Below are 23,965 nucleotides of genomic sequence, written 5' to 3'. Positions count from 1 at the left end.
TGCTGGACTGGACTGGACTTTAATATGGAGCAGAATCTGGGCAGCGGCCTTTATACTGGCCCTACTGAAGGCCGGATTGGACTTTTTCCATCACGGGATGGATGGAGATGGGACATTGGGAAGTCAGGACGGGAACTCCTTAGTTTTACATCATCAATAAAGTTCACCGCCCCAACTCCGCCGTGTGGGTCTCAGGAAATTCTTTTCCTCTCAACACTGTAATAACTCATTTTCCACCAATAACACCCGTTCTCATGTGGTCTCATCCTTGCTCTGTAGAATGTCTCCCAGAAGACGTTCACTATCGACTACAACCGCAACTGCTTCCTCAAGGATGGCCAACCATTCCGCTACATCTCAGGCAGCATCCACTACTTCCGCGTGCCCCGCTTCTACTGGAAGGACCGGCTGCTGAAGATGAAGATGGCTGGGCTGAACGCCATCCAGATGTAAGTAGGAGGGCCCTGGGCTGATGGGCCCAGACTCACGCCGGGAGAGAGGGTATTTCTCCATGCAACTGTTTCATTGCTCAGAATGGGAAAAAGCATTGTCTGGGGTTCTGGAGGGGCTTGTCACGAGCTTGACTGGCCCTTCTTCAGATAATTCACTGCCTCTTCCAGTCTTGAAGCTCATTGCCAGAAATCATAAAATGAACGTCAGCTTCAAAAGGCAAAGGGAGGTAACAGTGACGGAGCGTTCACCATGTGCAGGGCACTGGACGCGAATGAGTCCATTTCTTCAAGGCGTTGCATTCCCGTTTACAGCCGGTAAAATGAAGTTTTCCCGAGCACATGTTTTTCGCCAGAGGTCCAGCTAGGCCTCGAAGGCCAGGGTGTTTGTAAGCAGTCATACCTTCTCTCAGCTCTTGGGGGGGAATATGCCTTGTCAGGTAGATTCCTGACACCCGGTCTGTCTTCGTGGTTCTTCAGGTTCACTCTACAGCCGGGGGTTACAGAATTACCCCAACAGCTATCTCCCCTCATCTCTCCTCTTCTCTTGCTGCAAGGTGACTCATTGGGAAGAACTGAGGGGGCTGGCCACTCTGGTTTTTACACTGCTGATGTGAACTGCCCACAACTTCGCAAAAATAAAGAACAAGAAAACCCAGAGGCAGATTCCTGGGACAGATAAATTAGGGTGAACCCCACTTATTGTTCGGGGTTTAAGGCCACTGGGCCTGTGTATAGTTTCAACCTTATGTTCAAGGGGACCCTGCAGCCATAGGAGCATGGTAAAAGGTCACAAGCCAGGGTCATCAGAGACCTTTTTCATGACCAGGGGTGGCTTCATATTGAAATTTATATTCCGTGCTGTAGGCAGTCAGGGTAGCTGGTCGGGACTTGTGTCATTTTACCTCCTGCACGGTGTTCTTTCATCTAATTTCTCTTTTGTTGCCTGTGCTTTCTGTGTTATAGCTAAGAAACCATTGCTTAATCCAAGGTCAAAGATTTACACCTATGTTTCCTTCTTTTTTTTGAAGATTTTGTTTATTTATCTTTAGAGAGAGGGAAAGGAAGGGAGAAAGAGAGGGAGAGATACATCCATGTGAGAGAAACATCAATTGGTTGCCTCTCGCACACGCCCCCAACTGAGAACCTGGCCCACAACCCAGGCATGTGCCCTGACCAGGAATCAAACCAGTGACCCTTTGATTCATAGGCTGGTGCTCAGTCCACTGAGCCACGCCAGCCAGGGCTCTATTGTTATTTCAGAATATTATTGTTAATAATATCCTATTATTTGAAAAAGAGTTTGCTGTAAAACAGTATGCCGTGTTACCCTGGCGGCAGCCTCATCTGCCTCGTGTGAACCATGGCTCTTGAGTCCATCGTTTTCTCTCGTGCTGGATCTCGTTACACGTGGCCTTGCTGCGCAGGCTTGTAGCCCGGGAGCAGTGGGCTAGACCACCCAGGTGTATTATGGGTGCTCTCTCTGGTGTTTGCACCACGACACAGTCGCCTGAGGACGCGTTTCTCAGCACATTTCCCATCGTTAAGCAACACTGGCTATCTCCCTCATCACTTTAGCACAGATATTTTCATTTTTTATAAGCCTCACACAGGCGTATATACACTTGGTATAGAGCAATAATTCGTGTTCATGTAATTCTGCACCTTTTTTAAAGTCAGGCGGTAAATAGGAATGGACATTCTCTGTGGGTCATAAACTTGGAAGTGTCCCCGCTCCAAGTTAGATTCCCTCGGGTAGCTGCTGTGAAAGCTCAAGGCGAGAGCTCTTCCCCAGGGGCTGCCTAGGGGAGAGGCCTGAGCCTCCTGCAGGTTTGCCGTTCTGCAGACAGCTCGGAAGTTCGTGCAGGGCATCCTGACGGTTGAGCTGTTGCCAGGAAGGGGCTGTGTGTGTCTCGGCAGATACATTCCCTGGAACTTTCACGAGCCCCAGCCAGGGCAGTACCAGTTTTCTGAGGACCACGATGTGGAATGTTTCATCCAGCTGGCACATGAGCTGGAGCTGCTCGTGGTCCTGAGGCCCGGACCCTACATCTGCGCGGAGTGGGAGATGGTGAGTGTGGCTTGGCGGGGCTCTGCATGCCCGGTGCACGTGGCGGGGGTGGGCTGGCAGGTGGAGGGGGGGGTGGGGAGGGAATTACAACAGTTTCAATCACTCGCTCATTCCAGAAAACACGGGGCCTGTGACTGTGGCCAGCACAGGTGTTTTTACCCTTAGGAGGTGCCCAGGCAGAGAGGAGCGGGTACAGGTCACAGGTCCAGGTGCTCCTCTTGGCGGTCACTCACATAACTCAGATTCCTCACTGTGAAAAGCAGGTAATGGTGTGGGCTCTGTCCGCCTCGCAGGGTAGCTGTGAGATTAAGTAGAATAATCTGTATAAAAGGCAATGATTCCCAAAACCTTGCATTCATGAAGAGTGACCTTATTTTTACCATGATGATGCAATTTCTGATTTCCCCGGAAGTTCCCGAATCCAAAAGCCCAACTCAAATACCGCTTCTCCATGAAACTTTTCTCCCCTCGCTGCTGCTAGTAATTTCTGTCTCCCCGAGCGCCATTCCTGACACGGACCTTATAATGGCTCCCTTTTTTCTTTCCTATCCGAGGGAGGACTACCTGCTTGGCTGTTAGAGAAGGAAAATATTGTGCTCCGTTCCTCTGATCCAGGTAAGTTGTCACCGATGTCTCGAGAGAATTTATGAAAGCTTAGGCAACTTATGTCAATGGACTGGGGTGTTTAGAAGGCTGGGGTACTTCTGTGCAAATGCCTCCGAAAGTTGAGTGAAAGTGTTTCATCATCGTCCAGGCAGAACACCAGACAGCGAATGTGTAGGAAATAAGCTTTCTTGATCTGCTTGACCAGATCTCGCTGACAAACTCATACAAATTTGAATTGGCATCGGGCCCTCTCTGTGGTTGACCGACTAATTTGGATGCTTTCTCCTCCTGTGTTCATAGGACGTTGCAGGGCCTGTGATAGCAGCTAGCTAGTCGGCAGGGCAGGTGTAGCATGGGGGAGCGCTGGCCCTGGACTGCTGGGTCGCTGCAACGCTTTCTGTTCCTTCATCTACTTTTGCAGAGTGACATGTAAATGATAGGCCTTTTTTCTAGTCTCTAAAGTACTAGAAGTTATTTTAGCTGGAAACCCGATGAGCTGCATGTCTGTCTTCTGAAGGTTTCAGTTTCCTCTGCTGGTGGTGGCGACGCAGGTGGTCCTGGAGCAGCTCACGTGGAGCTTGCTGTGCCGAAGGCTAGCGCGTTATGCTCTGTGCACATTTCCTTCTGCGCGCATCCCCCGCACGTTTTGCATTCTTAGTGTCTTATTACTGGTGTGTTCACATGTATTATGTCATTGAATCTGCAAGGCAACTCTATGAGTATGTACTTATTATCTCTGGTGGACGATGTATATTTACATTTACTGGAACTTAATTGTAAAAAGAAAAAAGGCTACTGTGACAGAGAGGAGACCACACCATTCGGTCACTCTTTTCTTCATTTAACACGCACTGGCAGCATGCCTCCTGTGCTCCAGGCCTTGTGTCCTAGTGACAGGGACAGATACCAGGCATACCGGTCCTTGTCCACTGAGGGCTCAGCAGAGGAGATGGCTCCTTGCAAGACAGCTTTTATCTGACCCTTAGTGCCTGGAGTCACCCCGCTTCAGAAGGTGGTTGTTGAGTCCAGTGCATTCTGATCTCTGCTGCTGGCCCCCGGGGAATAAGGCTGTGTTGTGTCTATTTGTACCAAAAGGAGAGTGATGGCGTTAAGCCTGTCTTCTTTTCCAGATTACCTTGCAGCTGTGGACAAGTGGTTGGGAGTCATCCTGCCCAAGATGAAGCCTCTCCTCTATCAGAATGGAGGCCCGATTATAACAGTGCAGGTAACTGTGAGCACCGGCTGGCCGTAGGGGAGGCTTCCCTCCGCTCACCGTGGATACAGAAGTGATGCAGACCCCGGCTGCATGAGTCCGCCTGTCTAGGAGGCAGTGCCACAGATGGTGCTTCGATTTCAATTGCAGCTGGGGGGAGGTTTTACCATTTTTCAAGGCCTGTTGGGTACCAAACTCTCCCCTAGATGCCCTTTATATGCTATGCAATTATTCCAACCACTGTCTCTTTTAAATGAAGAATGTCAAAGAGATGAAGTGACTTGGCCAAGGTCACCCAAATGGCAGGTGGTAGAAACGGCACAGCATCCCTGGTCCGCTGTAGCCTGTCTCTTTCTCTCGTCCCGTGTTGCCTTCTGGCTGCAAGGATGTGGCAAGGACCCGGCCACTTTGGTGACTGCCCTGCGTGGGCACTGGTGTAGAAAGAGGTGGGGGCCTGGGGCCATTGTGCTTTCTTTCTCGCTTCCTGTCCTCCACTATCCTTCTCCCACCAGTGTTTCGCTCTGCAAAGAATGGTATTTTCTGGGATATATCACGTGGCAAGTGCTTTCCATGTGAAAAATCAGGACACTTGACCTGCAACGATTGTAGACGTTTGTAAACTGAACTTAAAACATCAAACCATGTTCATTGGTTAACCAACCATGGATGCTCTTATTGAAAAGAACCGTTATTTTCTAGCTGCATCCTGGAATAGCGCCAAGGTGCCGTGGGGCGCTCCTTCAGGGAGCATGGGCCAGACTTCCTTCTTGTGAATTGTAGACAGTGTGTAGGGACTGTCATTGTGGGGAGAGAGCTTGGCCATTCCCTTGCCCTTCCAGCAGCTCAAAGGAGCCACGAGAGGGCGGGCTGGCCAGGGTGTCCACGCTGACGTGCACGGCGGACAGCAGCCAGGCTGATGCCCTCAAAGGGATGTACAAGTAGCACTCAGGGCCCCTTCTTCTGTCCCGAGCGTGAACTGGCTAACGCTTTAGGAGCCCATTTTCCTGTGTACAGATTCTGGTCTGAAAGTTGGGTGTGTCTTTGCACAGCTGGATCTTCTGCTTTTCTCTTGATCACGGGTTTACTTTAGTTTCCCTCGATTTTAGGGAAAGTCTCTGCTTCTCCCTAGATCACTTTCAGTTTCTGGTCACAACTTTTCTGTACCCTTGGTTATTAAAATGTCACTAGAGTGAAATCGACTATGAACTTGCAGAGGAGGGCAAAGCTGACCGTCTTGGGCGCGTCTCCTCGGCGACCGCCCTGGTAACCTCAGATGCCTTTATCCCGGATGCAGATCCTGCCAGCAGACTTGGCTCCCTCCTCATCCGCTCCCCTCTCACGTCCACCTGCTTCAGCCCCCCAGGTCCGTTTGCCCCTGATCAGCAAATGAACAAGTACCTGATGTTGGGAAGTACAGAAAAAATAAGAACCCCCCCATAATTTGCATTTAAATATCAGAAGCAAAGCTCTTTACATTTTGGGGGGAGATTTCCTTACATTTTTTTCAATGCCTTTAAAAATTTCTTTTTACAGTCCGTTCGTACTGTATGGACAGTTTCTTACCTGACTTTTTTTTTACTTTATTCTTACGTCATAAGCATTTTTTCACATCATTAAAAAGTCTTTATGTGCCAGATTCGCGGCTGCCCTCTTGCCCTTTGAGGGTTTTCACAGGTCCTCTCGGCTCGAAAGCCTTCCCAGCTCACCCTGTTGGCATCCACTTGATTCAGGATGCCCAGCTAGCGCCTCTGTTTATGAATCATTTGTGGACGTTGGTCCACTTTCGTCCCTGCCCAGGTGTACCTCTCATCACTTCTGCTCCCCACATGTCTGCCTGGCAGCCAGGAGCTCACATCCCAGGTGCATCCACATCGCACCCCTACTGAGTGGTTCTGGAATTGAATCAAGGCGGCTGGATTAGATAAGAAAGAAGCTGGCATTGGTCGCCAGTGCTTCCACGTGTGGGAGTTCCAAAAAAGTTGGGAGCTCTGTCTTGATTCAGGCCAAGGAACGGAAGGATGAGTTTACTCAGTTCTCCCCACTGGTGTTTTGTCTTGGTGCCCGGAGAGTTTGAAGAGGCCACCAAGGAGCCATGTCAGCAGGCAGGACTAAAACGATACCTACCAGCAGGCTCAGACCCCTGCCAGAGGGTGCTTAGGACCCTCAGCGCTCTCGTCTGACAGCCATAGGAAGCCCAGCCTGGAGCTTTACTGTGTATTTGTATATATGTTTGTGCACATTTACTCCGTGTGTGTGTGTGTGTGTGTGTGTGTATACCTGGAAGACTATGCCAGACGCTTACAGCGGTTTTCTCTGGGTAATAAAATGAACAGGTGACTTTTCCATTTTCTTTTCATTTTTCTCCATTTTCTAATATTTCTTCCATGAGGAGGTATTATTTATGTCACGTTTACAGGACCTACTACCCACCGTAGTATAGAGCATCACTACAGTCCGACACCGAGCATGGTGATCTTTGTTTTCTTTTTCTTGTTTCCGGGTGGAGAGGTGAGTTTTTATGCTGAGCTGCTTTTTGGAAAGTGCATTTTGAGGACTGAGTGTAGGGGATAGTTTCGGCAATCTTTAAGCCTTGTTATGTCAAAATAGACGCTCAGGTATTTGGCCAAACAAAAACGTTCATTAGAATGAGTACATTGGAATCTCTGATTTTTTTTTTACCCTCCTTTCTTTTAACTTGCAGGTTGAAAATGAGTATGGCAGCTACTTCAGCTGTGACTATGACTACCTGCGTTTCCTGCAGAAGCGTTTCCACTACCACCTGGGTAATGACGTGATCCTGTTCACCACCGACGGCTCGAACGAGAAACTTGTGCAGTGCGGGGCGCTGCAGGGGCTGTATGCCACCGTGGACTTTGGACCAGGTCGGTGTTTGTGGCTTAGTAACACGAAGCCGGGTTACAGCCCAGCAGGCAGCGCTTGCTGCTGCGTCATCAGCTCTGGGCAGCTGTCCTATGAAGGGGCATGGGGCCCCTGAATGAGATTCCTCACGTTTTCTTTTATCCAGTAATAGGTACAACAGCATAATTGACAAATCCCCCCTCCATCGCTAAGGTTACTTTATTGAAGCTGATTTGGTCTGTAGGACAAGAGCTCCGTTTTCAGTGCTGGTGGAACTAGCCTTGAACCTGGAGTGGTGTTCTCTCCTGGACTGGCCGGCCCAGCAGCTGTTCCAGCTGTGAGAATCTCTACCCTGAGGCAGTCGCCTTTCAGGCTCCAGGTGGGACACACTGCTCTTCTGTGTGTCCCCCGCAGTCGTGGCTGGGTGCTCAGGGGCCCTGTCCTGGCCATAGGGAGCTCTGAGGTCAGCCCCCCCGACTGGGTGGTGTTGGCCTATCAGCCCTGGAGGGCAGGAACTTGCTCTCCACATTCATTACCTCTCTGTGTAAGTCAGAGCACTGAGAACTCTCGTGGGCCAGAGGTGGTTTGGTAAATGCTACGAAACTCATCCTGCCTGAGTTGTGAGCACCATGTAAGCTGCAGAGGTTCCACAAATAAAAGTTTAGTGGTGGGGCGGGGGGCGGGGTGGAGGATGCAGCACGGCTAGGATGCTTCCAGATATAATTAGCTTCTGGCTATAATTAGGAGAGTCGTCATTTAGGTTGAGAGCAGCTTTCATAAAGGACAGGACAGCTACATGCGATTCCAGAAAGGATCCCGGACTGGACTCCGCCACCCTTCTCTTTATATGTCGCTCTAAAGAACACTGTTGCGACCATTGAAATCTGAATGCGGTGTGCAGATTAGTTAGGAAATAGTAATGTAGCCATGTTAATTTCCCGGGTTCTAACATGTGTGTTGTGTTTATTGGAAGACGGCCCTTGCTCTTAGAAAAGCACACGGAAGTATAGGGGTAAAGGGCCCTCCTGTCTGCAACTTGTTCTCAAATGACTTCAAAATAGATACGTTTTTATATGGAGAAAGGAATTGATAAAGTCAATGTGGTAAAATGTTAACAATTGCAGAACCCGGGTGAAAAGAATATGAGTTTTTGGTACTATTCTCACAACTTTCCTCTGAGTTTGCAACTTAATTTTTTAAAAAAGTTAAACCCTTTCCGCACCCCCCCCCCGCCCAAAGGACGTTCTTCAAATAGCATAAAGACCCTGTCGCTCTTCCATCCACGGAATAAGACACTCCGTGCAGGCTGCACATCTAGTACTTTCTTTCCCCCGAGAAGGGTGTAATTGCATTTTTTAAGGAGATTCTTAAAAAAGAAAAGAATATTTTTCGGCTCTAAGAGAATCGAGTGTTTCTAGAAACACATGCTCAGAGCTCTTGGTGATGAAGTAACTCGTCTCCGAAGAGCTGCACAGGAAGTGGCATGCGGGTTTCCTCCTGCCTTCGCGCACCTCCCGTCGCAGCATCTTCTGTTGGGAGGAACAGATGGAAGATTATCACACGTGTGCTGCAAGCATTGTTTGTAGGTGGGGTGACAGCGGGATTGCCACCTGTGGGTTGAGGGACAGACCCCTGCAAGGCCAGTGTCCCTGGGGCAGGTGGGCTTGTGGCGGCTTCATTTATTCGTGTGGCAGCGGGGCCTTGGATGGAGGTCAGACCACGGGAAGAGACTCAGGAGAAGAGAAACAAAAGGTCTGAACACCACCTAATACTTAATGGTGAGACATTCACAGCCAGAAGGTAAAATGCAAATACGCTCTTTCTCGATCAGCACATTCTCTCCTGAAAGCTGGTCTTACAGAGAAGCCAAGGCTCATCTGAGAGCAAGGGGTCATATGGAGGTCTTGGCCAGTGTCATTTCCACTTGGGGATACCTGCTGTGAAGTTCAGGATACCTGGACCGTGAAGTTGGGGGCCAGGGCATCCTCTGCTCTGTTGGGAGAGACACTATTCATGCTCATTCTTTCACTGATGCAAGGCAGCCGTGACCTCTCCGTCGAGAAATTCCTCTTTTTAGAGAAAGGAGAAGAGAAGATGGGGGAAGACAAGACACAGGCATCCTAAGGAACATTTCAGAAGGAAGAATGGGGAGCAAGTAGCTGATGATGTACAAATTCAAATTCAGAGATACACCGTTATTTAGGGATAGACACAATTAGACCCCATCCCTCCCTTTGATTGTTGATTAATTGGCAAATATTTGTGGCACTATAATTGTGTGTGGCACCGTGGAGGCTGCAGGGAAGCATCTTCAGAGTAGGCCCATCCTGTGGGGAACGTCTGGGTCAACCAGGTGTCCATGTGGAGGGACTTGCACAAGACGTGTCCAGGCCGTGGGGCAACACAGGTGAATAAGTTTCAGGTGAAGCAAACTCCCAAGGCAATGCAGCCACGAGAAGCTGTGGGGACCTGCTCAGAGAGGAAGCAACATTGTGTGGTCCCCACACATCCATTGGTCTGAGAGCTGCCTAAAGCTGGCTTAGAGGTGTTCCAGGCCCATGGGAGTGTGGGGAGGTACTGGGGCCTCAGGTTCAAGTCCTACAAAGGGCTCTTTTTATTGAACTTCTTGTCATTCCCATTACTGACCTTTTTTCTCCTTCTGATGATGTTCAGGTGCCAACATCACAGATGCTTTCCTAATCCAGAGGAAGTATGAGCCCAAAGGACCCTTGGTAAGAATCGGGAGTGAGTGTGGAGAGACTGCTATACCAACTTCATTACAGTTGCCGGGAGAAAGGTTACATGCTGTAGAAGGGTAGGAGCATATCCTGGCTCTGGGACTGTGGGGACATAGCCCTCTGGACACATCAGTGACAGCAGCAGCGATGCCCCTGCTTGAAACTGAGGCCCTGCCCTGGGGTGGAACAGAATGGGGACTAACATGAGTGTCCTGCCATGCACCAGGCTCGGTGTTCTTGCCTGTTCATCTCGGTTGGTCCCATGGCAACTCTCATAAGTAGTATTATCAACCCTGTTTTCAGTGAGCCTCAGGGAAACAAGACTCGGGCTCATTTTCACTCGCCCAGGGTTGTGCAGCTGGAGAGTGGCAGGGGCAGGATCTGAGTTCAGGTGTGTGTTTCCATCTTCAATGTGCTTATGAATCACGTAGGAATCTTGTTAAAATACAGACTTTGACCTACTGGGGCTGGGGTGGGGCCTGAGATTCTGCATTTCTGATGGGCAACCAGGTGGCATTGGGATGCAGGTTTGCTGAGTACACTTTGAGTTACTGGGCTTTGTGGCATGCGGTGTAGGCAGCTAGGAGGAGGAGGAGGTGCTGACAAGGCCCAGGAAGGCGTGTATGGTCCATCAGTCCAGCACTCTGCTCTTTCCTTCTCCACACAATTTGCTGTGACTCAGCCCAGCCGACGGGCTTATGCCCTGTGCCTTCTCTGCAGCAGGTCAGGCGGCCCCCCTGTCTGCAGACCTTTGTACAAAACGGCCTTTTCTGAATCTGGCCTCTGCTTAGTGAGCAGTGCAGAGCCCGCCCTCATAGCCTTTGGGTGGAACTATCGCCTGAGATGAGGAGGCCCCAGAATATGTACAGGTTTCTTCTTCCTTCTTCAGACCCAGGGCTCAGCAGGGTAATGCCCAGGAGAAACACGAAGTGCCTGGGGCCTGCTTGTAGAACACTTGGACAATCTGACCTCACTTGAGGTCAACCTGCAAAATTTTGATGCAGGTAGAGCTTTTCAGGATTGCCACATTACCGGCGCCTCAATACCGAGTTTGGGCAATGCTGTTATTATTGGAAGTCCTCATTGGTCCCCCAGCTCTGGGTTAATCAGTGTGTGTCAACTCTCCCTTCTACCTACCTGTCCCTTGGTGGGGAGCCTGGGGTGATAGTTACAGGTCAGTTGCCCCAGCATTTGAAGGTCACGGCTCGATCCTAAGTCCCATGTCCCGTTCTCTTTTTAGATCAATTCTGAATTCTACACTGGCTGGTTAGACCATTGGGGCCAACCTCACTCGACAGTCAAGACTGAAGCAGTAGTGTCCTCCCTCCAGAATATACTTGCCCGCGGAGCGAACGTGAACTTGTGAGTGTTAATTTCTGGAGGGGAGGGCATCCCCCCACCACTGTTGGCTCACAGTGAAGTACCGTCTGTTCTCCTGTCTCCTTGCAGGTACATGTTTATAGGTGGGACCAATTTTGCCTATTGGAACGGTAAGAGCAATTTCACATCTGTTCGTGGAAGCTTATGCTGACAGGTTTCTGGTGCTTGATTTTGGGGGGCTGTGCCTACAGATAATTTGTATTTTCTATATTTGTTTGTCTTCTCCTGTATTTTCAGATATATAAGAATTGCCTATATAAATTTTTTTTAAGATTTTATTTATGTATTTTCAGACAGAGGGGAAGGGAAAGAGAAAGAGGGAGAGAAACCTCAGTGTGTGGTTGCCTCTCACGCACCCCCAAAAGGAGACCTGGCCCACGACCCAAGCATGTGGCCTGACTGGGAATCACACCAGCGATCCTTTGGTTCACAGGCCAGTGCTCAATCCACTTAGCCACACCTGAGCCATTTTCATATTTTTAAAAAAAATTCTAAGGGTCTCAAATTGTGCGTTTAGGAACCTTATTGTCTTAAACCAGCTGTCTCAGGCCTCCGTCAGTCGCTAGCTCACTTGTGCTTGTATGTTCTGCTGTGGTCTTTTGTTTTTTAACTCTTTTTTGTGGAAACACAATCCACATACCATAAAATTCATGACTTGCAAGTGTACAATTCAGTGGCACATCACAAAATTGTAATACACTAAATCTAATTCCCAAACACGTTTTATCAGTTCACGGAGAAACCCCAAACCCAAGAAATCCCCCACTCTCCCTCCTCCCAGCCCCTGGTAACCACTAGTTTATTTCCTCCCTATGGATTTGTCTATTCTGGAAATTTCATATCAATAGAACCATACACTACATGGTCTTTTCTGTTCAACTTCTTTTATTTAGCATAATCTTTTCAAGGTTCAACCACGTGGCAGCCTGTATCAGCACTTCACTCCTTTCTGTTGCCGAGTAGTATTCCGTTGTATGGATATGCCCATGTTCTTTATTCACTCATCAGCTGATGGATAATTGGGTTGTTTCCACTTTTGGGCTGTTCTGAACAGTGTGTGAACATTAATGTCTACGTATTTATTTGAATCCATTTCAATGTTGGGGGGGTGTATACCTAGGAGTGGGATTGCTGGGTCACCCTATGTCGAGGGAACTGCTATAGCGTTTTCCAAAGTGTCTGTGCTGTTTTACCTTTCTGTTTGGCCTTCTTTTTTTTTTTTTTGGTAAGAAAATCAACAAAATTCTCTTCATTGCTAATAATTTTCACAAAGACATGCCGTGCACGGTTGGCCTTTCACTAACCCTCATTCCCACCTCTCTTTACACTTATATTTTCCTCTCTGAATAATCATTAAGAATGCCCAACTGTTGAGTTCCGAAGGGTTAGTTTGGACCTAAATCTCCTAAGATCCCTACTACTATCTGCTCTTAATGAATTTTCTCCTCAGAACTGCTTTATTTTGTGCAGGGTGGGGTGGCCTAGGAGAAGGCTGAGCTTGCAAGTATGGTTGATGTTATTACGATGGTTAGAGAGCCAAGAAGTGGAGACTGTCGTTGACTGAAAGATAATGTGCAAGGCTGGTGACTGAAGGGTTAGACCATCCCCGTGTTCGTGCTGCAAACAGTTAACAGTCTGGGATGCCTTTTTCATCCGGTCACTGGGAATTCCACCTAGCTTCCATTCATGGAATTCAGACCAGTCATCCAGTCCAGGAATGAAGACTGATATATTTGGGAACTTTACATTCGTGACATGATTTTTAAATATCTTACTGTTCTACTTAAAACAATACAGTGTTCTTTTTATAAAAAAAGATAGTATGAAAACTACCACTGAGAAAAATAGAACCTGTCATTAATCTCCCTCTCCTTTCTCTGCCATAATTAATAAAAGCCTCTTTTCCACCTCGGCTTTCCCATTTAGTCCTCAAAGCAGTCTTACCTGGCCTATGGTTACCGACTCAGTTTCCAGATATGAGAAGCAGGGTCCAGGACATTCAGTGTGCAGGGGGTGGAGCCTGGACCAAACTCAGGCCTTGGAAAGCTGGTGGTCACTGCTCTTGGGATAATGCCTTGCAGCCTGCACCCTGCACCAGCCCCCAGAGCAGCCCTTCTTGTGGATGCCAGGCCCCTCTGACCTGCCGAGTGTGGCCTGGTCTCTTTGGGGACGTGAGGGAGAGCCAGTCTGCTTCTCAGCAGCTGTTCCTCAGGCCAGCTTCCCTGAGGAGAGCTGTGAGAGAAACACATCACGAGCTCATTGCCCGTCCTCCCCGAGGTCAGGTGTCCGGGCCGTGCTAGTACGCGTGCCACACCCTGTGCCTGCGTGTGCCCTCACCTGTGAGAGGGGCTCCTGCGGGCTCTGGGCTGCCCTATGCATCTCACAGCACGTGGGGAGCTGAGGACGGGTAAGTGTTGCTGTTTATTCGCCTTCCTACCTCATGAGCCCTGACGTGGAGAGGAGGCTTGAGTTCGCACTGTGTGTCTAGGACACCGGGGTGGTCTAAAAACGTCCGGAGAAAGATTCTGCTGGTAGAAAAAGAACAAAGACTTACTTTGCCAGTCCACCCTTTAACCCACTGGCCAGCTTCCCAGCCTGGTTTTCCTGGCCTGTCAAGTCTGCTTCCAAAAGTCACACTTGTTCAACTGGCAGAGCTCCTCTTTGGTCCTGGCTCCCGCAGGGGCCTCCGGGCAATGAGGCCACACCCACTTCTCAGGTGCACCGGTGTCTCGTGTGCAGGGAGAGACACAAGTGAGAAACACGGGGCAGCACCGTCACTGCCACTTTAGAACGAGAGAAGGGACCACAAAGGAGAAGGTGTGCTCCTTGCAAAAAGGGATGTGGTTTTCTTTCTCATTGTCTCTCACGACAAAGGATGTGTTTTATCATCTGTACCCCCAGAGGCGGGTGCAGCTGCTGGCAGGCAGCTGACTCTGGTTAATAAGAAGGTAACGTGACTGAATCAATTCAGTTGGTTTAGGTATTTCCAAATGCAGGTTCTGTGCAGAGAACTAATGAAGAGGAGCCTTCAGGGGATGCCCTGGCGCTTGGCCTGGCTCAGGCGTCTACGCTGCCACCCATTGGGTCACCCAGGGTGGATTCATCATTTGTGAGCTGTGGGACCATTTGAAGGAGTTTGTTACTATATCATATGTGAACTCTCAGATTTGGGGCCTCATTTACTTAAAACTTAGGTTAGATATAAGATTTCTTTAAAGTAACTATTATCGTGCATATACATTGCCAGGTGCCCCCCGAGTAGAAGAGAAAGGGGTGGCACAGAGCCTTGTTGGTCCACAGGCAGCAGCATCTGTGTCACCTGGGAGCCTGCTGGAGAGGCAGAGTCTCAGGTCCCTCCCCAGAGCTGCTGACTCAGAATCTCGGGCAGGGTTTAGGAATCTCTGCTCGCAAGCCCGCCACGGGACTCTCATGCCTGGGTGAATTTTCTGAGTACTGGCGGACGGTCACAGCCCTATACTGCACACAGTCTCCCATCTGTGAACATCGTGTGTGACCAGGCTGGGGTCCTCTGTTCCAGACTCTGCTCCCTCAGCAGTAATTGCAAGACCACTTGCTTTTGTTGCAGGTTGTGTTCCGGGGGAAACACACTCTGAGATGACCCAGCAGGAAGTTGATTGGGCTGTGCTCTGAGGGGCCCACAGACACCTGGGAGAGAGTGGGGGAGGCAGGACTGAGCTGAGGGAGACGCTAGGCTGTGGTGTGGATTCAAAAGTGGCTCAGCTCATTCTAGACGGAGCTCTCGATGAGGCTGGGAAGGCCCTTTGAGGCAAAGGGGCTGAGTTTCTATGTCTCCACATCGGTCAGTTGTTGGAAGGGGCTATCCCGTGAGGGTTGGAACTGTCAGCAAGGCAGCCCAGCAGAGGCCAGTGACCAGAGAGGGACACATCCGAGAGCTGTCAACAGCCAACTCTCCCAGCGGCTGGGGCAACACGTGAGTGCTTTAGTCCCGAAGGGGGATGCGAGAGGCACACCCCAGCACCCCCTCTAGTCTTTGCAAAGGCCTTAAGGTTACGTTGGAATCTCTGTGGGTTCATCTGTGTGTGCGGTCATCTCCCACTTTGTTCAGTCTGATGACCCTCAGTTGTTTTCTGCTTGTCCTTGGCCAAGTCACCCGTGTCTCCACCACTGACCTTTTCTCAGCTGCACAGCTCACAGTCATGAAAAAGATCACAGGACCAAACCGTCAGAGGTGCCGGGTGTGCCATGAGCCCTGCCCTGACTGGTTGTGATGAGCAAGTTTTGTAGTGAGTTGCAGAGGTATCTGCTGATGTCAGAACTGTGAGCTCTGCAGAGAGTGGATGGGGAGAGTGCTCTGTAGACTCCACAGTGCTTGGCAAGGGCTTCCTGAAGAAGGAAACTAATTTCTCTAAACCTTGCATCCAGGAAGGCATCTCTGTGTTGCTTAACAATTGGTTCAAATGTGTGTGTTATTTTTCCCTCCAGGACACTGAGCCCATGGATCCCACAGAATTTGCCCTGGACCAGGGCCTTTAGTAATAACTAGTGGCATGTTTTTGTCTTCTAGGGGCCAACATGCCCTACCAAGCACAGCCCACCAGCTACGACTATGACGCCCCACTGAGCGAGGCAGGGGACCTCACTGAGAAGTATTTTGCTGTGCGAGATGTTATTCGGAAGGTGGGTGCTTTGTGCGGGCTGTGGCGGGCTGGTCTTGGACAGAGCCTGCCTTGGACTCCCTGTGCTGTGTAGACAACTTTCAAGAGCCTCTGGGTTTCAAGGGACAGATGAAGGGAGGCATCAGAAAGACTTGGCCTTGAGTCTTGGTCTCCAGCTGGTGAAGACTGAGCCCGTGAACAAATTACTCTACTAGTCTATCCATTTGTAAAACTGGACCAGCAGCCCCTGGTTGTGCTGTAAGGATTAAAAAGAACCCATGTAAGGCACCATTATCACTGTCAGTGAGTGGTAGCCATTACTATGATTGATACTAAAGGTAAGAAAATGGGTGTCCATGTGAATAGCTGAAGTGTAGGAAAGGACATCTGTGGGCATCGGGAGCAAGGTGCAAACGTGAGCTGTCACACTCTTCTACCTGGGGCAGTGTTTGCTGTTTCTTCTGGCCTGCCACCTGAACTGCTTAGTCCTGCTAGTGCTGTGACCTTTTGAGGCATCCACAGCACTCAGGTGGGGTTTCCTGTCTCTGCTGTGGGTTTTAAAAAAAAACCCACAGTTTTTCTGCTCAGTCACCTGAGTTTTGAAGTTAAAAAAACACAGGTTTTTCTGCCTATAAATGGTATGGATGGTATGGACTATTTTTTTGTTTAAGTATGCTCTAGTCTCAGTTTAAGCGTAAATGTTAAAATATGTGTGATAAAATACATTAAACATATCAAAAAATATGATCTAGACTTATCTAAGAACTTGTCTAATTCATTAAACTCTCAAACATATGGTTAAAATGTTGCTCATGTTATCTTTTGTTACAGGTTGGATACACACACACACACTGCAGGATCTGGCGTGAGGCCGCCCAAGCCCTCTCTCAGGCTCGCTCTCCTTAGAGCTCCCTGTTCCTATCTTCGTTGTTTCCTTCCTTTATTTGAAGCTTAGCTTTTTAATCCGGCCTTCTCCTTTTCTAATATAAGTTCTCAAGGTCATCCATTTCCTTCAAGTACTGCTGTCGCTCCATCTGATAAGTTTTAATATATAATATATGGACTATAGTTTGCTTCTAAAGATGCTTATTTTGATTTCTCTTCGCCCCTTGAAATATTCAGAAGTGGGTTTTCCTATTATTGAACATTAGTATTTGTCTAGTTTGTTGGTTTCTAACATATTTGCATCTGTTTAGAGAACGCAGTCTGTATGATACCAATCCCTTAAGATTCATTGAACCTAATCTTAGAGCCTGGCGTGTACCGATGTGAGCAAATACTCCATGTGTTCTTGAAAAGACTGTGGGTTTTATCCTTGTGTATAATCTACATATGTGTTCAATAGATTAAGCTTTTCAATGTGGCTGTTGATATTTTTGTTATCTTTCCTAATTTTTTGTCAGTTTATTCTAGTACTTATTGAGAGAGTTGTTTATGTATTCCTCTTTGTAATTCTGTCACTTTTTAAACTTTTTAAGTTCTCTTTCACAGTGCTTTAAATTCAACATTTTAATATCTGTGTATGTGTGTATATATGTGTGTGTGTGTATATATATATAATTTTTTAATGTATCCCCTGTAGCTGGAATTTTTTTTAAATGTACTTGGAACACTTTTGTCTTTTAACTGGTATATTCATCTCATTCATTTTAATTCTGGATACACATCAATTAATTTCAACCATCTTATTTTGTAATAATCTATTTGTCTACCTTTTCTGTTTTGTCTTTGCCTTATTACATTCTTTTAGATTGTTTGAGGGTTTTTTTTTTCCTTATTTCACCTTTTCTCCCCAGTTTAGAAGTTATTCACTATATTTTCATCTCATTAGTGGTTACCTACTGAAGTATAAAATATGTACCCGCCCCCAAAAAGCACAACTCCTAAGTGTATGGCTCAGAAAACCTTATGCAAAGTGAGCACACCCCTGTCACCCGCACACAGCACCCCTGAAGCCTCCTGTGCGCCCTCCTAGTCCTTAACCTGCCTCCATCGCTCGGGCTAACCGCTGTCCTGACCTCTATCACCGTAGGTTAGTTTCACTTTTTTTTTTTCACTTTATATAAACAGGTTCACACAGTACGTATTCCTAGACGTCTGGCCCTCAAAAAAACTTGAACATTCAGTTTTAACTTTACAATAATTAACCTTACAATGTAAGCTTTAACTTACAATAATTTCAAATTCATCGATATCTTTACTTCCTCCATACAACCAGAACGTCCCTCTTGACATATGTGATCCTGTGTCATGCACTTTTGTTCTCTTGGATTTCGATTTCTTAATGCATTCTACTTCCCTCTTGAAAAAAAGCCTATAAGGCATTATTATAATTGTTTCAGACATTATTTGACTTTATACACATTGTTGGTTTATTCACAAATAATTCCACAAATATTTAGCAAGTTCCCTCAATATGCCAGATGCGGTTTTGGCTGCTTGGTATTATATATACAGGGTCCAGCACAAATAACGCCCTTTTATTACAAAATCATAAGCATGTCATTACAATAACAATATCACACTCAAGCACACCATATGCCATTTTAGGTGAAATGTTCAAATTACAACTATAAATTATTACACCCATATTATTACCCTACCAACCACACTCAAGCAGGTGTTACTTCTGCCAGACCCAGTATATAGGCCTTCTTGAGGATCAGGTGAAGCTGCCACAAATATTTTAAGGTGGTGAAAAGCTGTGTGGGATATCCAGGGCCGTAACAGTCCATGCAGAATGCAGCCTGGGCAAGTGCATGGCATTTTTAACGACCAGCAAGGAGGCCAGTGTGGCTGGAGCTCAGTAAGTGAAGGGAGAGAGTAGTGGGAGATGAAGTCAGAGAGATGATGGCGAACGGACCCCTCAGGGCCACGGGGGCCACTGTAAGACTGACCGGCTTTTACCCTGAATGAAATGGGAACTCCTTGTAGAACTAAGCTGAGCAGAGCAGTTGATGACTCGGGTTGCAATGCTGAGACCAGGCACTGGGAGGCAGGGTCAGGGTAGAGAAGGAGAACCAATTGGAAGGCTTTTGCAGCCACTTGGGTGAGAGCCGTTGTGGCTTGTGAAGGTAATGGGGCCTAGTTGTATTCAGACTCTCTTCTGGCTGCTCCCCCACTCTCGTAGTACAAAGAGATTCTCGTGGAGTGCTTTAAATCTTCATTTCATATTTTACGTTTCCATGCTGAGGTACATGGAATTTTTTCAACTGTTATTGTTAAGAGTGAGGTAGGGATTTAACTTTATTCGCCCCTTCAGTGACTAGCTGGTTATCCCAGAACCTGTTACTAACTTATCCATCACTTTACCACTGACTTGTTCCCATTTTGTGACCTACTTAATTTCTTTAAGTATTTGGGTCTATTTTCAAACTTTCTTTTGTCACTGATTTTTCCCCCTCCTTTTCCTATACTAAACGGGTTTAGTTATTGCCTTTACTGTGTTTTATTATCTGGTAGGACTAGTCTTCCTTCTTTCGTGTTTCAGAATGTCCCTGGCTATTCCTGCAAGTTCACTTTTCCATATAAACTTTGGTATTATTTTATCAACTTCAAAACAAAACTGCAAGATACCTGTTGATGTTTGATTAGTTTTGTATTAAATGTGTACATCAAATTAGGAGTTATATTCACAAGATTGAGTCTTAGCCAAGAAAATGGTTCTTTAATCTATTCAAGTCTTCTCCGATGTCCTTCTCATTTTAAGGTTTCTTAAAATAGTTCTTGTCCACTTCTTAATATGTTTATTCCCCAATATTCTGCTTTTTAATATCACTTACAGGGGTATTCAGCGGTGTACAAATCAGTGGCATTCATTACATTTATAATGTATAATCATCACTGCTATTTCCAAAATTTTCATCACCCCAGAGAGAACCTCTAACTACGAAGCGAGAAGTCCCCGTTTCCCCTTGCTCTCAGCCACTGGTAACCTCTAGTCTACTTCCTGTCCCTGCGAATTTGCCTACCCAAGGATTTCCCGTGAGTGGAGCCATACAATATTTTCCTTCTGTGACTGACTTCTTTCACTTAGCGTGATGTCTGTAAGGTTTACCCACATTATAGCCTGAATCAGAATTTCATTTCTTTTTATGGCGGAATAATATTCCGTCATCTGGATGTACCACCTTTTGTTTATCATCTCATTCACCTCCTGATGGACCCGTGGGTTTCCATCATTTGGCTATTTTGAATAAGGCCACATTGAACATTGGGCCACGAGTATCTGCTCGAGCCCTGCTGTCAATTCCTTTGGGTCTACACCTAGCCGTAGTGTTGATGGCAGGTTTATTTTTAGAATAGTTTTCTTCCTGAAATAGTGAGCTTTCTTATGCCTTGCATGGACAAAAAAATCCAAATCGGATTGTAAAACAAATATTTACATTGCCTTATCGTAACCTCACGTTTTTATTCTATATTTTTAGCTAGTTCTTTCTACCCGCATTGTCTACCCTATAACTCATACTTTCCCTGACCTTCCCTGGCTGTTGTGATTGATGGTTGTTAGAGTCTTTCCCCATTCCTCTCCATTTCCCTCTGTGCTGCTCTTCAAGGGTCCCTGCTCTCAAACCACCAGCCCTGGCCATTCTGACCGTCACACTCCTGCACTGGAACCAGGCAGGAGAATTGGGGACGTCAGTGTGGACTGGCTGGAAGAGGGATTTGTTCTCCCAGTCTCAGTTGGACCTTTAATGATCTCTAGCTCTCTTTTGCACCTGGGTCTCTTCTCCTTGTCTAAGGTAAACTGCCACTGCTGTACGCTCTCCTTAACATACAGGTGGCATTATCTCCCATTTCACCAGGAGCATGGATGCTATCGAATATGCCACGTGAAGGAGCTTGAAGCAAGTGATGTAGTCAGATGCGCGTTTCAGAAAGGGTATGGAATGAGGCAATGAAAGTGAACGTGCGTCTAAATGAGTAAAAAAATTATTCCAGTTACACAAATTTAAGAGATTAAAATCATCACAAAACTTAATAACATAGTTTGGGTTTATTAACGGTTTGAAACCCCTCTGCCGTCCTTCTTTCCTTACAATTGCCTGTGTGCTGTTCCATTGTCTCTTCACGTGACAGCCACGCTTGCGACCTTCTCCTCTAGAGAAAGTGGAACTCTTTCTCTTTAGCGTGGCTGACTGAAATTTATATTTTAGTATTGAGAGTGTACAAAAAGAGAAAGCTTCCCATTTTGTTACTGATCATGATCTACAGTGGGACCTTGGTACTCGTCATTAATTCATTCCGGAACTCATGATGAGTGCCCAAACCGGAGAGTACCCAACAATGAAGCATTTTCTCTTGCGGGGCGGTGTGACTCATACAAGCTCTAGCAAGTGTGACGAGTCCCAAGCAAGCACCAGGTGCTGAAACATTTTTTTCTCATCAAAATGCCAACGAGTACAAGGCTTGACAAATTCCGAAGCTGACGAGAACCGAGATATGACTATATACATATTTAGGATTGTTATCAAAATTGGGGAAACCTCTCAAGTTCTTTCATATGTGAACTGTAATATTTGGAAGAAATTTCTGCGGACAGGTTCTGACTGCATACATTTCCAACCCTGTTTCTCCTCCACAGCTCACGTACTTCTGAGGCTGGGGGCCTTAGAGCGTGTTGCAAGTGAGTCAGCATATTGAGTGTTGAGAGTAATCAGTTGGCGATAATTTACCTACTCTTGGAAGTGACAGTGCACCATGAATATATATTCTACACCCTAATGAAATAAATACCCTCCTCAACTCACCAGTGGTTGAATCCAAAGATGCCTGCAGTCACTCTAAAGCCTCCTGATGGAAGAGGGTGTATGACACAAGGAAGTCGGTGCAGAAGGAGATGACGCTCTTAGCATGTTGCAGTTAAATTGTATTGGTCTTGCAGATTTTACAAAAACCTATAACCAAATGAACACACTGGTAGGACCTTGCCTTGGGGCGCTTCTGGATACAGAAGATGAGTTAGGAAGCTGCTGTAGTAACCTGGGAATGAGGTGACAGCAGGGGCAGCAGGGAGTGGAGAGGAAGCAATAGGTTTGAAAAGATTTAGGAAGTAAAATCGATAGGGTTTGGCAATTGACTTCATGCAGATGAGAAAGAATGAGGAGTTGTTGATTTGTCCAGGTTTCAGCCTTCATTGGATAACTGGATGGGTATTGGGGTCAGCAGCTTAGCTAGAGGGTTGCAGAGAATGCACAGGCTGGGGGTGGGTAGGGGGAAGCAAATTCGGTTCTGGGCTTGTTCCGCTCAAGCTGCCTCCCGTGACATCCAGGTGGAGGTGTCTCCGCAGCAAGTGCCTCACTTAAGCGTGAGAAGCTCCAGGAAGAAGTCACTAGGACAGGCTCAGATTCTGGGGTCAGCAGTGGAAGTGGAAGCTAAAGTGCAGGGAGAGTTGAGATTGAACATAGGGAGCTGAGCGAGAAGGGTCGTGGGCCAAGCAAAAGACCAACCTGGGGATTCCCAAGCTTACAAGCAGGGGGCACAGCAAGATGAACCCATGCAGGACGCAGATCCTTCAGAAACCTATGTAATTCAATACCTATGACAGGTGTAGCCTAACCTCTTGTCATCCTTTCCCCTTCTCTTTTTGATGTTTTAAGTTTGGAAGAGAGAAATAAACTACTTTAACAGTTGGCTGGCTCTTTCTTATAAGACTTTGCAGATGGCCAGTTAGCTGGTATGCTAAATAGTAGTCAAAATATTTGCTTGCATCAGGAGAAACAGTGGGATCATAAATACCCCCTTCTAGAGCTCCACCAGCCGCTTTCCTTCACCAAGACGTACAGAGCAGAAGGGGTCTCTCCTTCGATCCGTTTCTAGAGTCAGTTGAGTGGTGATGGACAGTATCTTTCACTGGCACGGACTCCCAGGAATGACGATTCCCCACCAGGCTCCACAAGCCTGTGCTCAGCGGTGAGAGTTCCAGGCGTCCCTTTGCGCGACTCTCCGAACATGACAAAGCTCACGACATTTGCATTTTCTAAGGTATTCTCTTTGGTGTGGGTAAACTCAGCCAGACATGGTTAACACTTTGACCTCGAGAATGAACTGTGAGGCTGCAGGGCAGCGCCCTCCTCCTCCGCCCTGCCAGTGCCTAAGAGGGGCAGGGGTGAGTTTATTTTTGCATGCTTTAGAATGGATTCCAGGCCTACTTTTTAAAAAGAGTTTGCCATCAAAGAGAGAATCCAGCTGGCTTTTTGGAGATGGATTATTCTGCCGAAGTCAATCACATTATAGTTGGGGGACCTTGATCGTGGAGTTGATCTTGGGATTCCTTGAGGTGGTTATTGGAGCTAGAGGTATGGGGTGGGGACTGGGGGTGCAAAAACGCCACAGTGATTTTCAGTACTTGGGAAGTTTAATGAAGTTTGAAACTTGCCCAGTCTACAGGACCAGTGTACAGTGGCTGATTGACTGGTTTTCTTGGTTTTTAGCTGGAATGACGTTAGCTCAGTGGGTAGACACAAGCTGTCCTTGCAGTCCATGGTGCCGGTTGGAACGCAGTGTTTTATGTCTGATAATTACGGATAACAAAGTGAATATACTTAACGAATGTTAGCCTTTTAAAGCATCACCAGCACCCTTGTGGCACTAATCTTTTTATTTCCTACAGACTTGGCTTTCCTAGTCGATCTTCCAGAGTGTTTGCTCTGAAATGCTGATCTGGTCAGGAAGCCTTCTGTGACTTGGCCCCTATTTTCCTCAAGCCTCATCTTTCCACTCTCCCTTCCTTGTATGTGATTCTCTGGCCTTAAAGTGAAGGTGCCTAAACTTCTCTGAAAGGGACAGTGCTGTTTCTACCTCCTGGCTTCCGCACATGCTGTTCCCTCTGCCTTTAGCCTTGTAGAAAATAAGGACACACCTCAGTTACCTTCTCTGGGGAGTCGTCTTTGGCCCGTCTTTCTGCAGTTGGTCACACTTTGCTTTCTGCCACAACCTTACCGTGTAGAAATCTTGAATACACTGCTCCTCACAGTGACTTAATTAACTTGTTCACACACAAAACTCACGCT

At 47.2% G+C, this 23,965-nt stretch overlaps 1 protein-coding gene across 2 annotated transcripts in view; it reads left to right on the top strand.

Moving 5' to 3' along the window:
- GLB1 (galactosidase beta 1) overlaps positions 1–23,965 on the top strand; it is a 76,002-nt gene that overhangs the window by 20,938 nt on the left and 31,099 nt on the right. For both annotated transcript variants that reach the window (XM_053929514.2, XM_024565751.3), the window contains exons 2-10: positions 280–449; positions 2,370–2,520; positions 3,075–3,135; positions 4,257–4,351; positions 7,041–7,221; positions 9,872–9,930; positions 11,177–11,298; positions 11,386–11,426; positions 15,863–15,975. In XM_053929514.2, coding sequence (XP_053785489.1) covers positions 280–449; positions 2,370–2,520; positions 3,075–3,135; positions 4,257–4,351; positions 7,041–7,221; positions 9,872–9,930; positions 11,177–11,298; positions 11,386–11,426; positions 15,863–15,975 — 993 coding nt within the window. The remainder of the gene's footprint in view (positions 1–279; positions 450–2,369; positions 2,521–3,074; positions 3,136–4,256; positions 4,352–7,040; positions 7,222–9,871; positions 9,931–11,176; positions 11,299–11,385; positions 11,427–15,862; positions 15,976–23,965) is intronic.

The sequence above is a fragment of the Desmodus rotundus genome, chromosome 8, assembly GCF_022682495.2.
Source record: "Desmodus rotundus isolate HL8 chromosome 8, HLdesRot8A.1, whole genome shotgun sequence".
In the NCBI taxonomy this organism is placed as follows: domain Eukaryota; kingdom Metazoa; phylum Chordata; class Mammalia; order Chiroptera; family Phyllostomidae; genus Desmodus; species Desmodus rotundus.
This window is presented reverse-complemented; position numbering and strand designations above follow the sequence as displayed.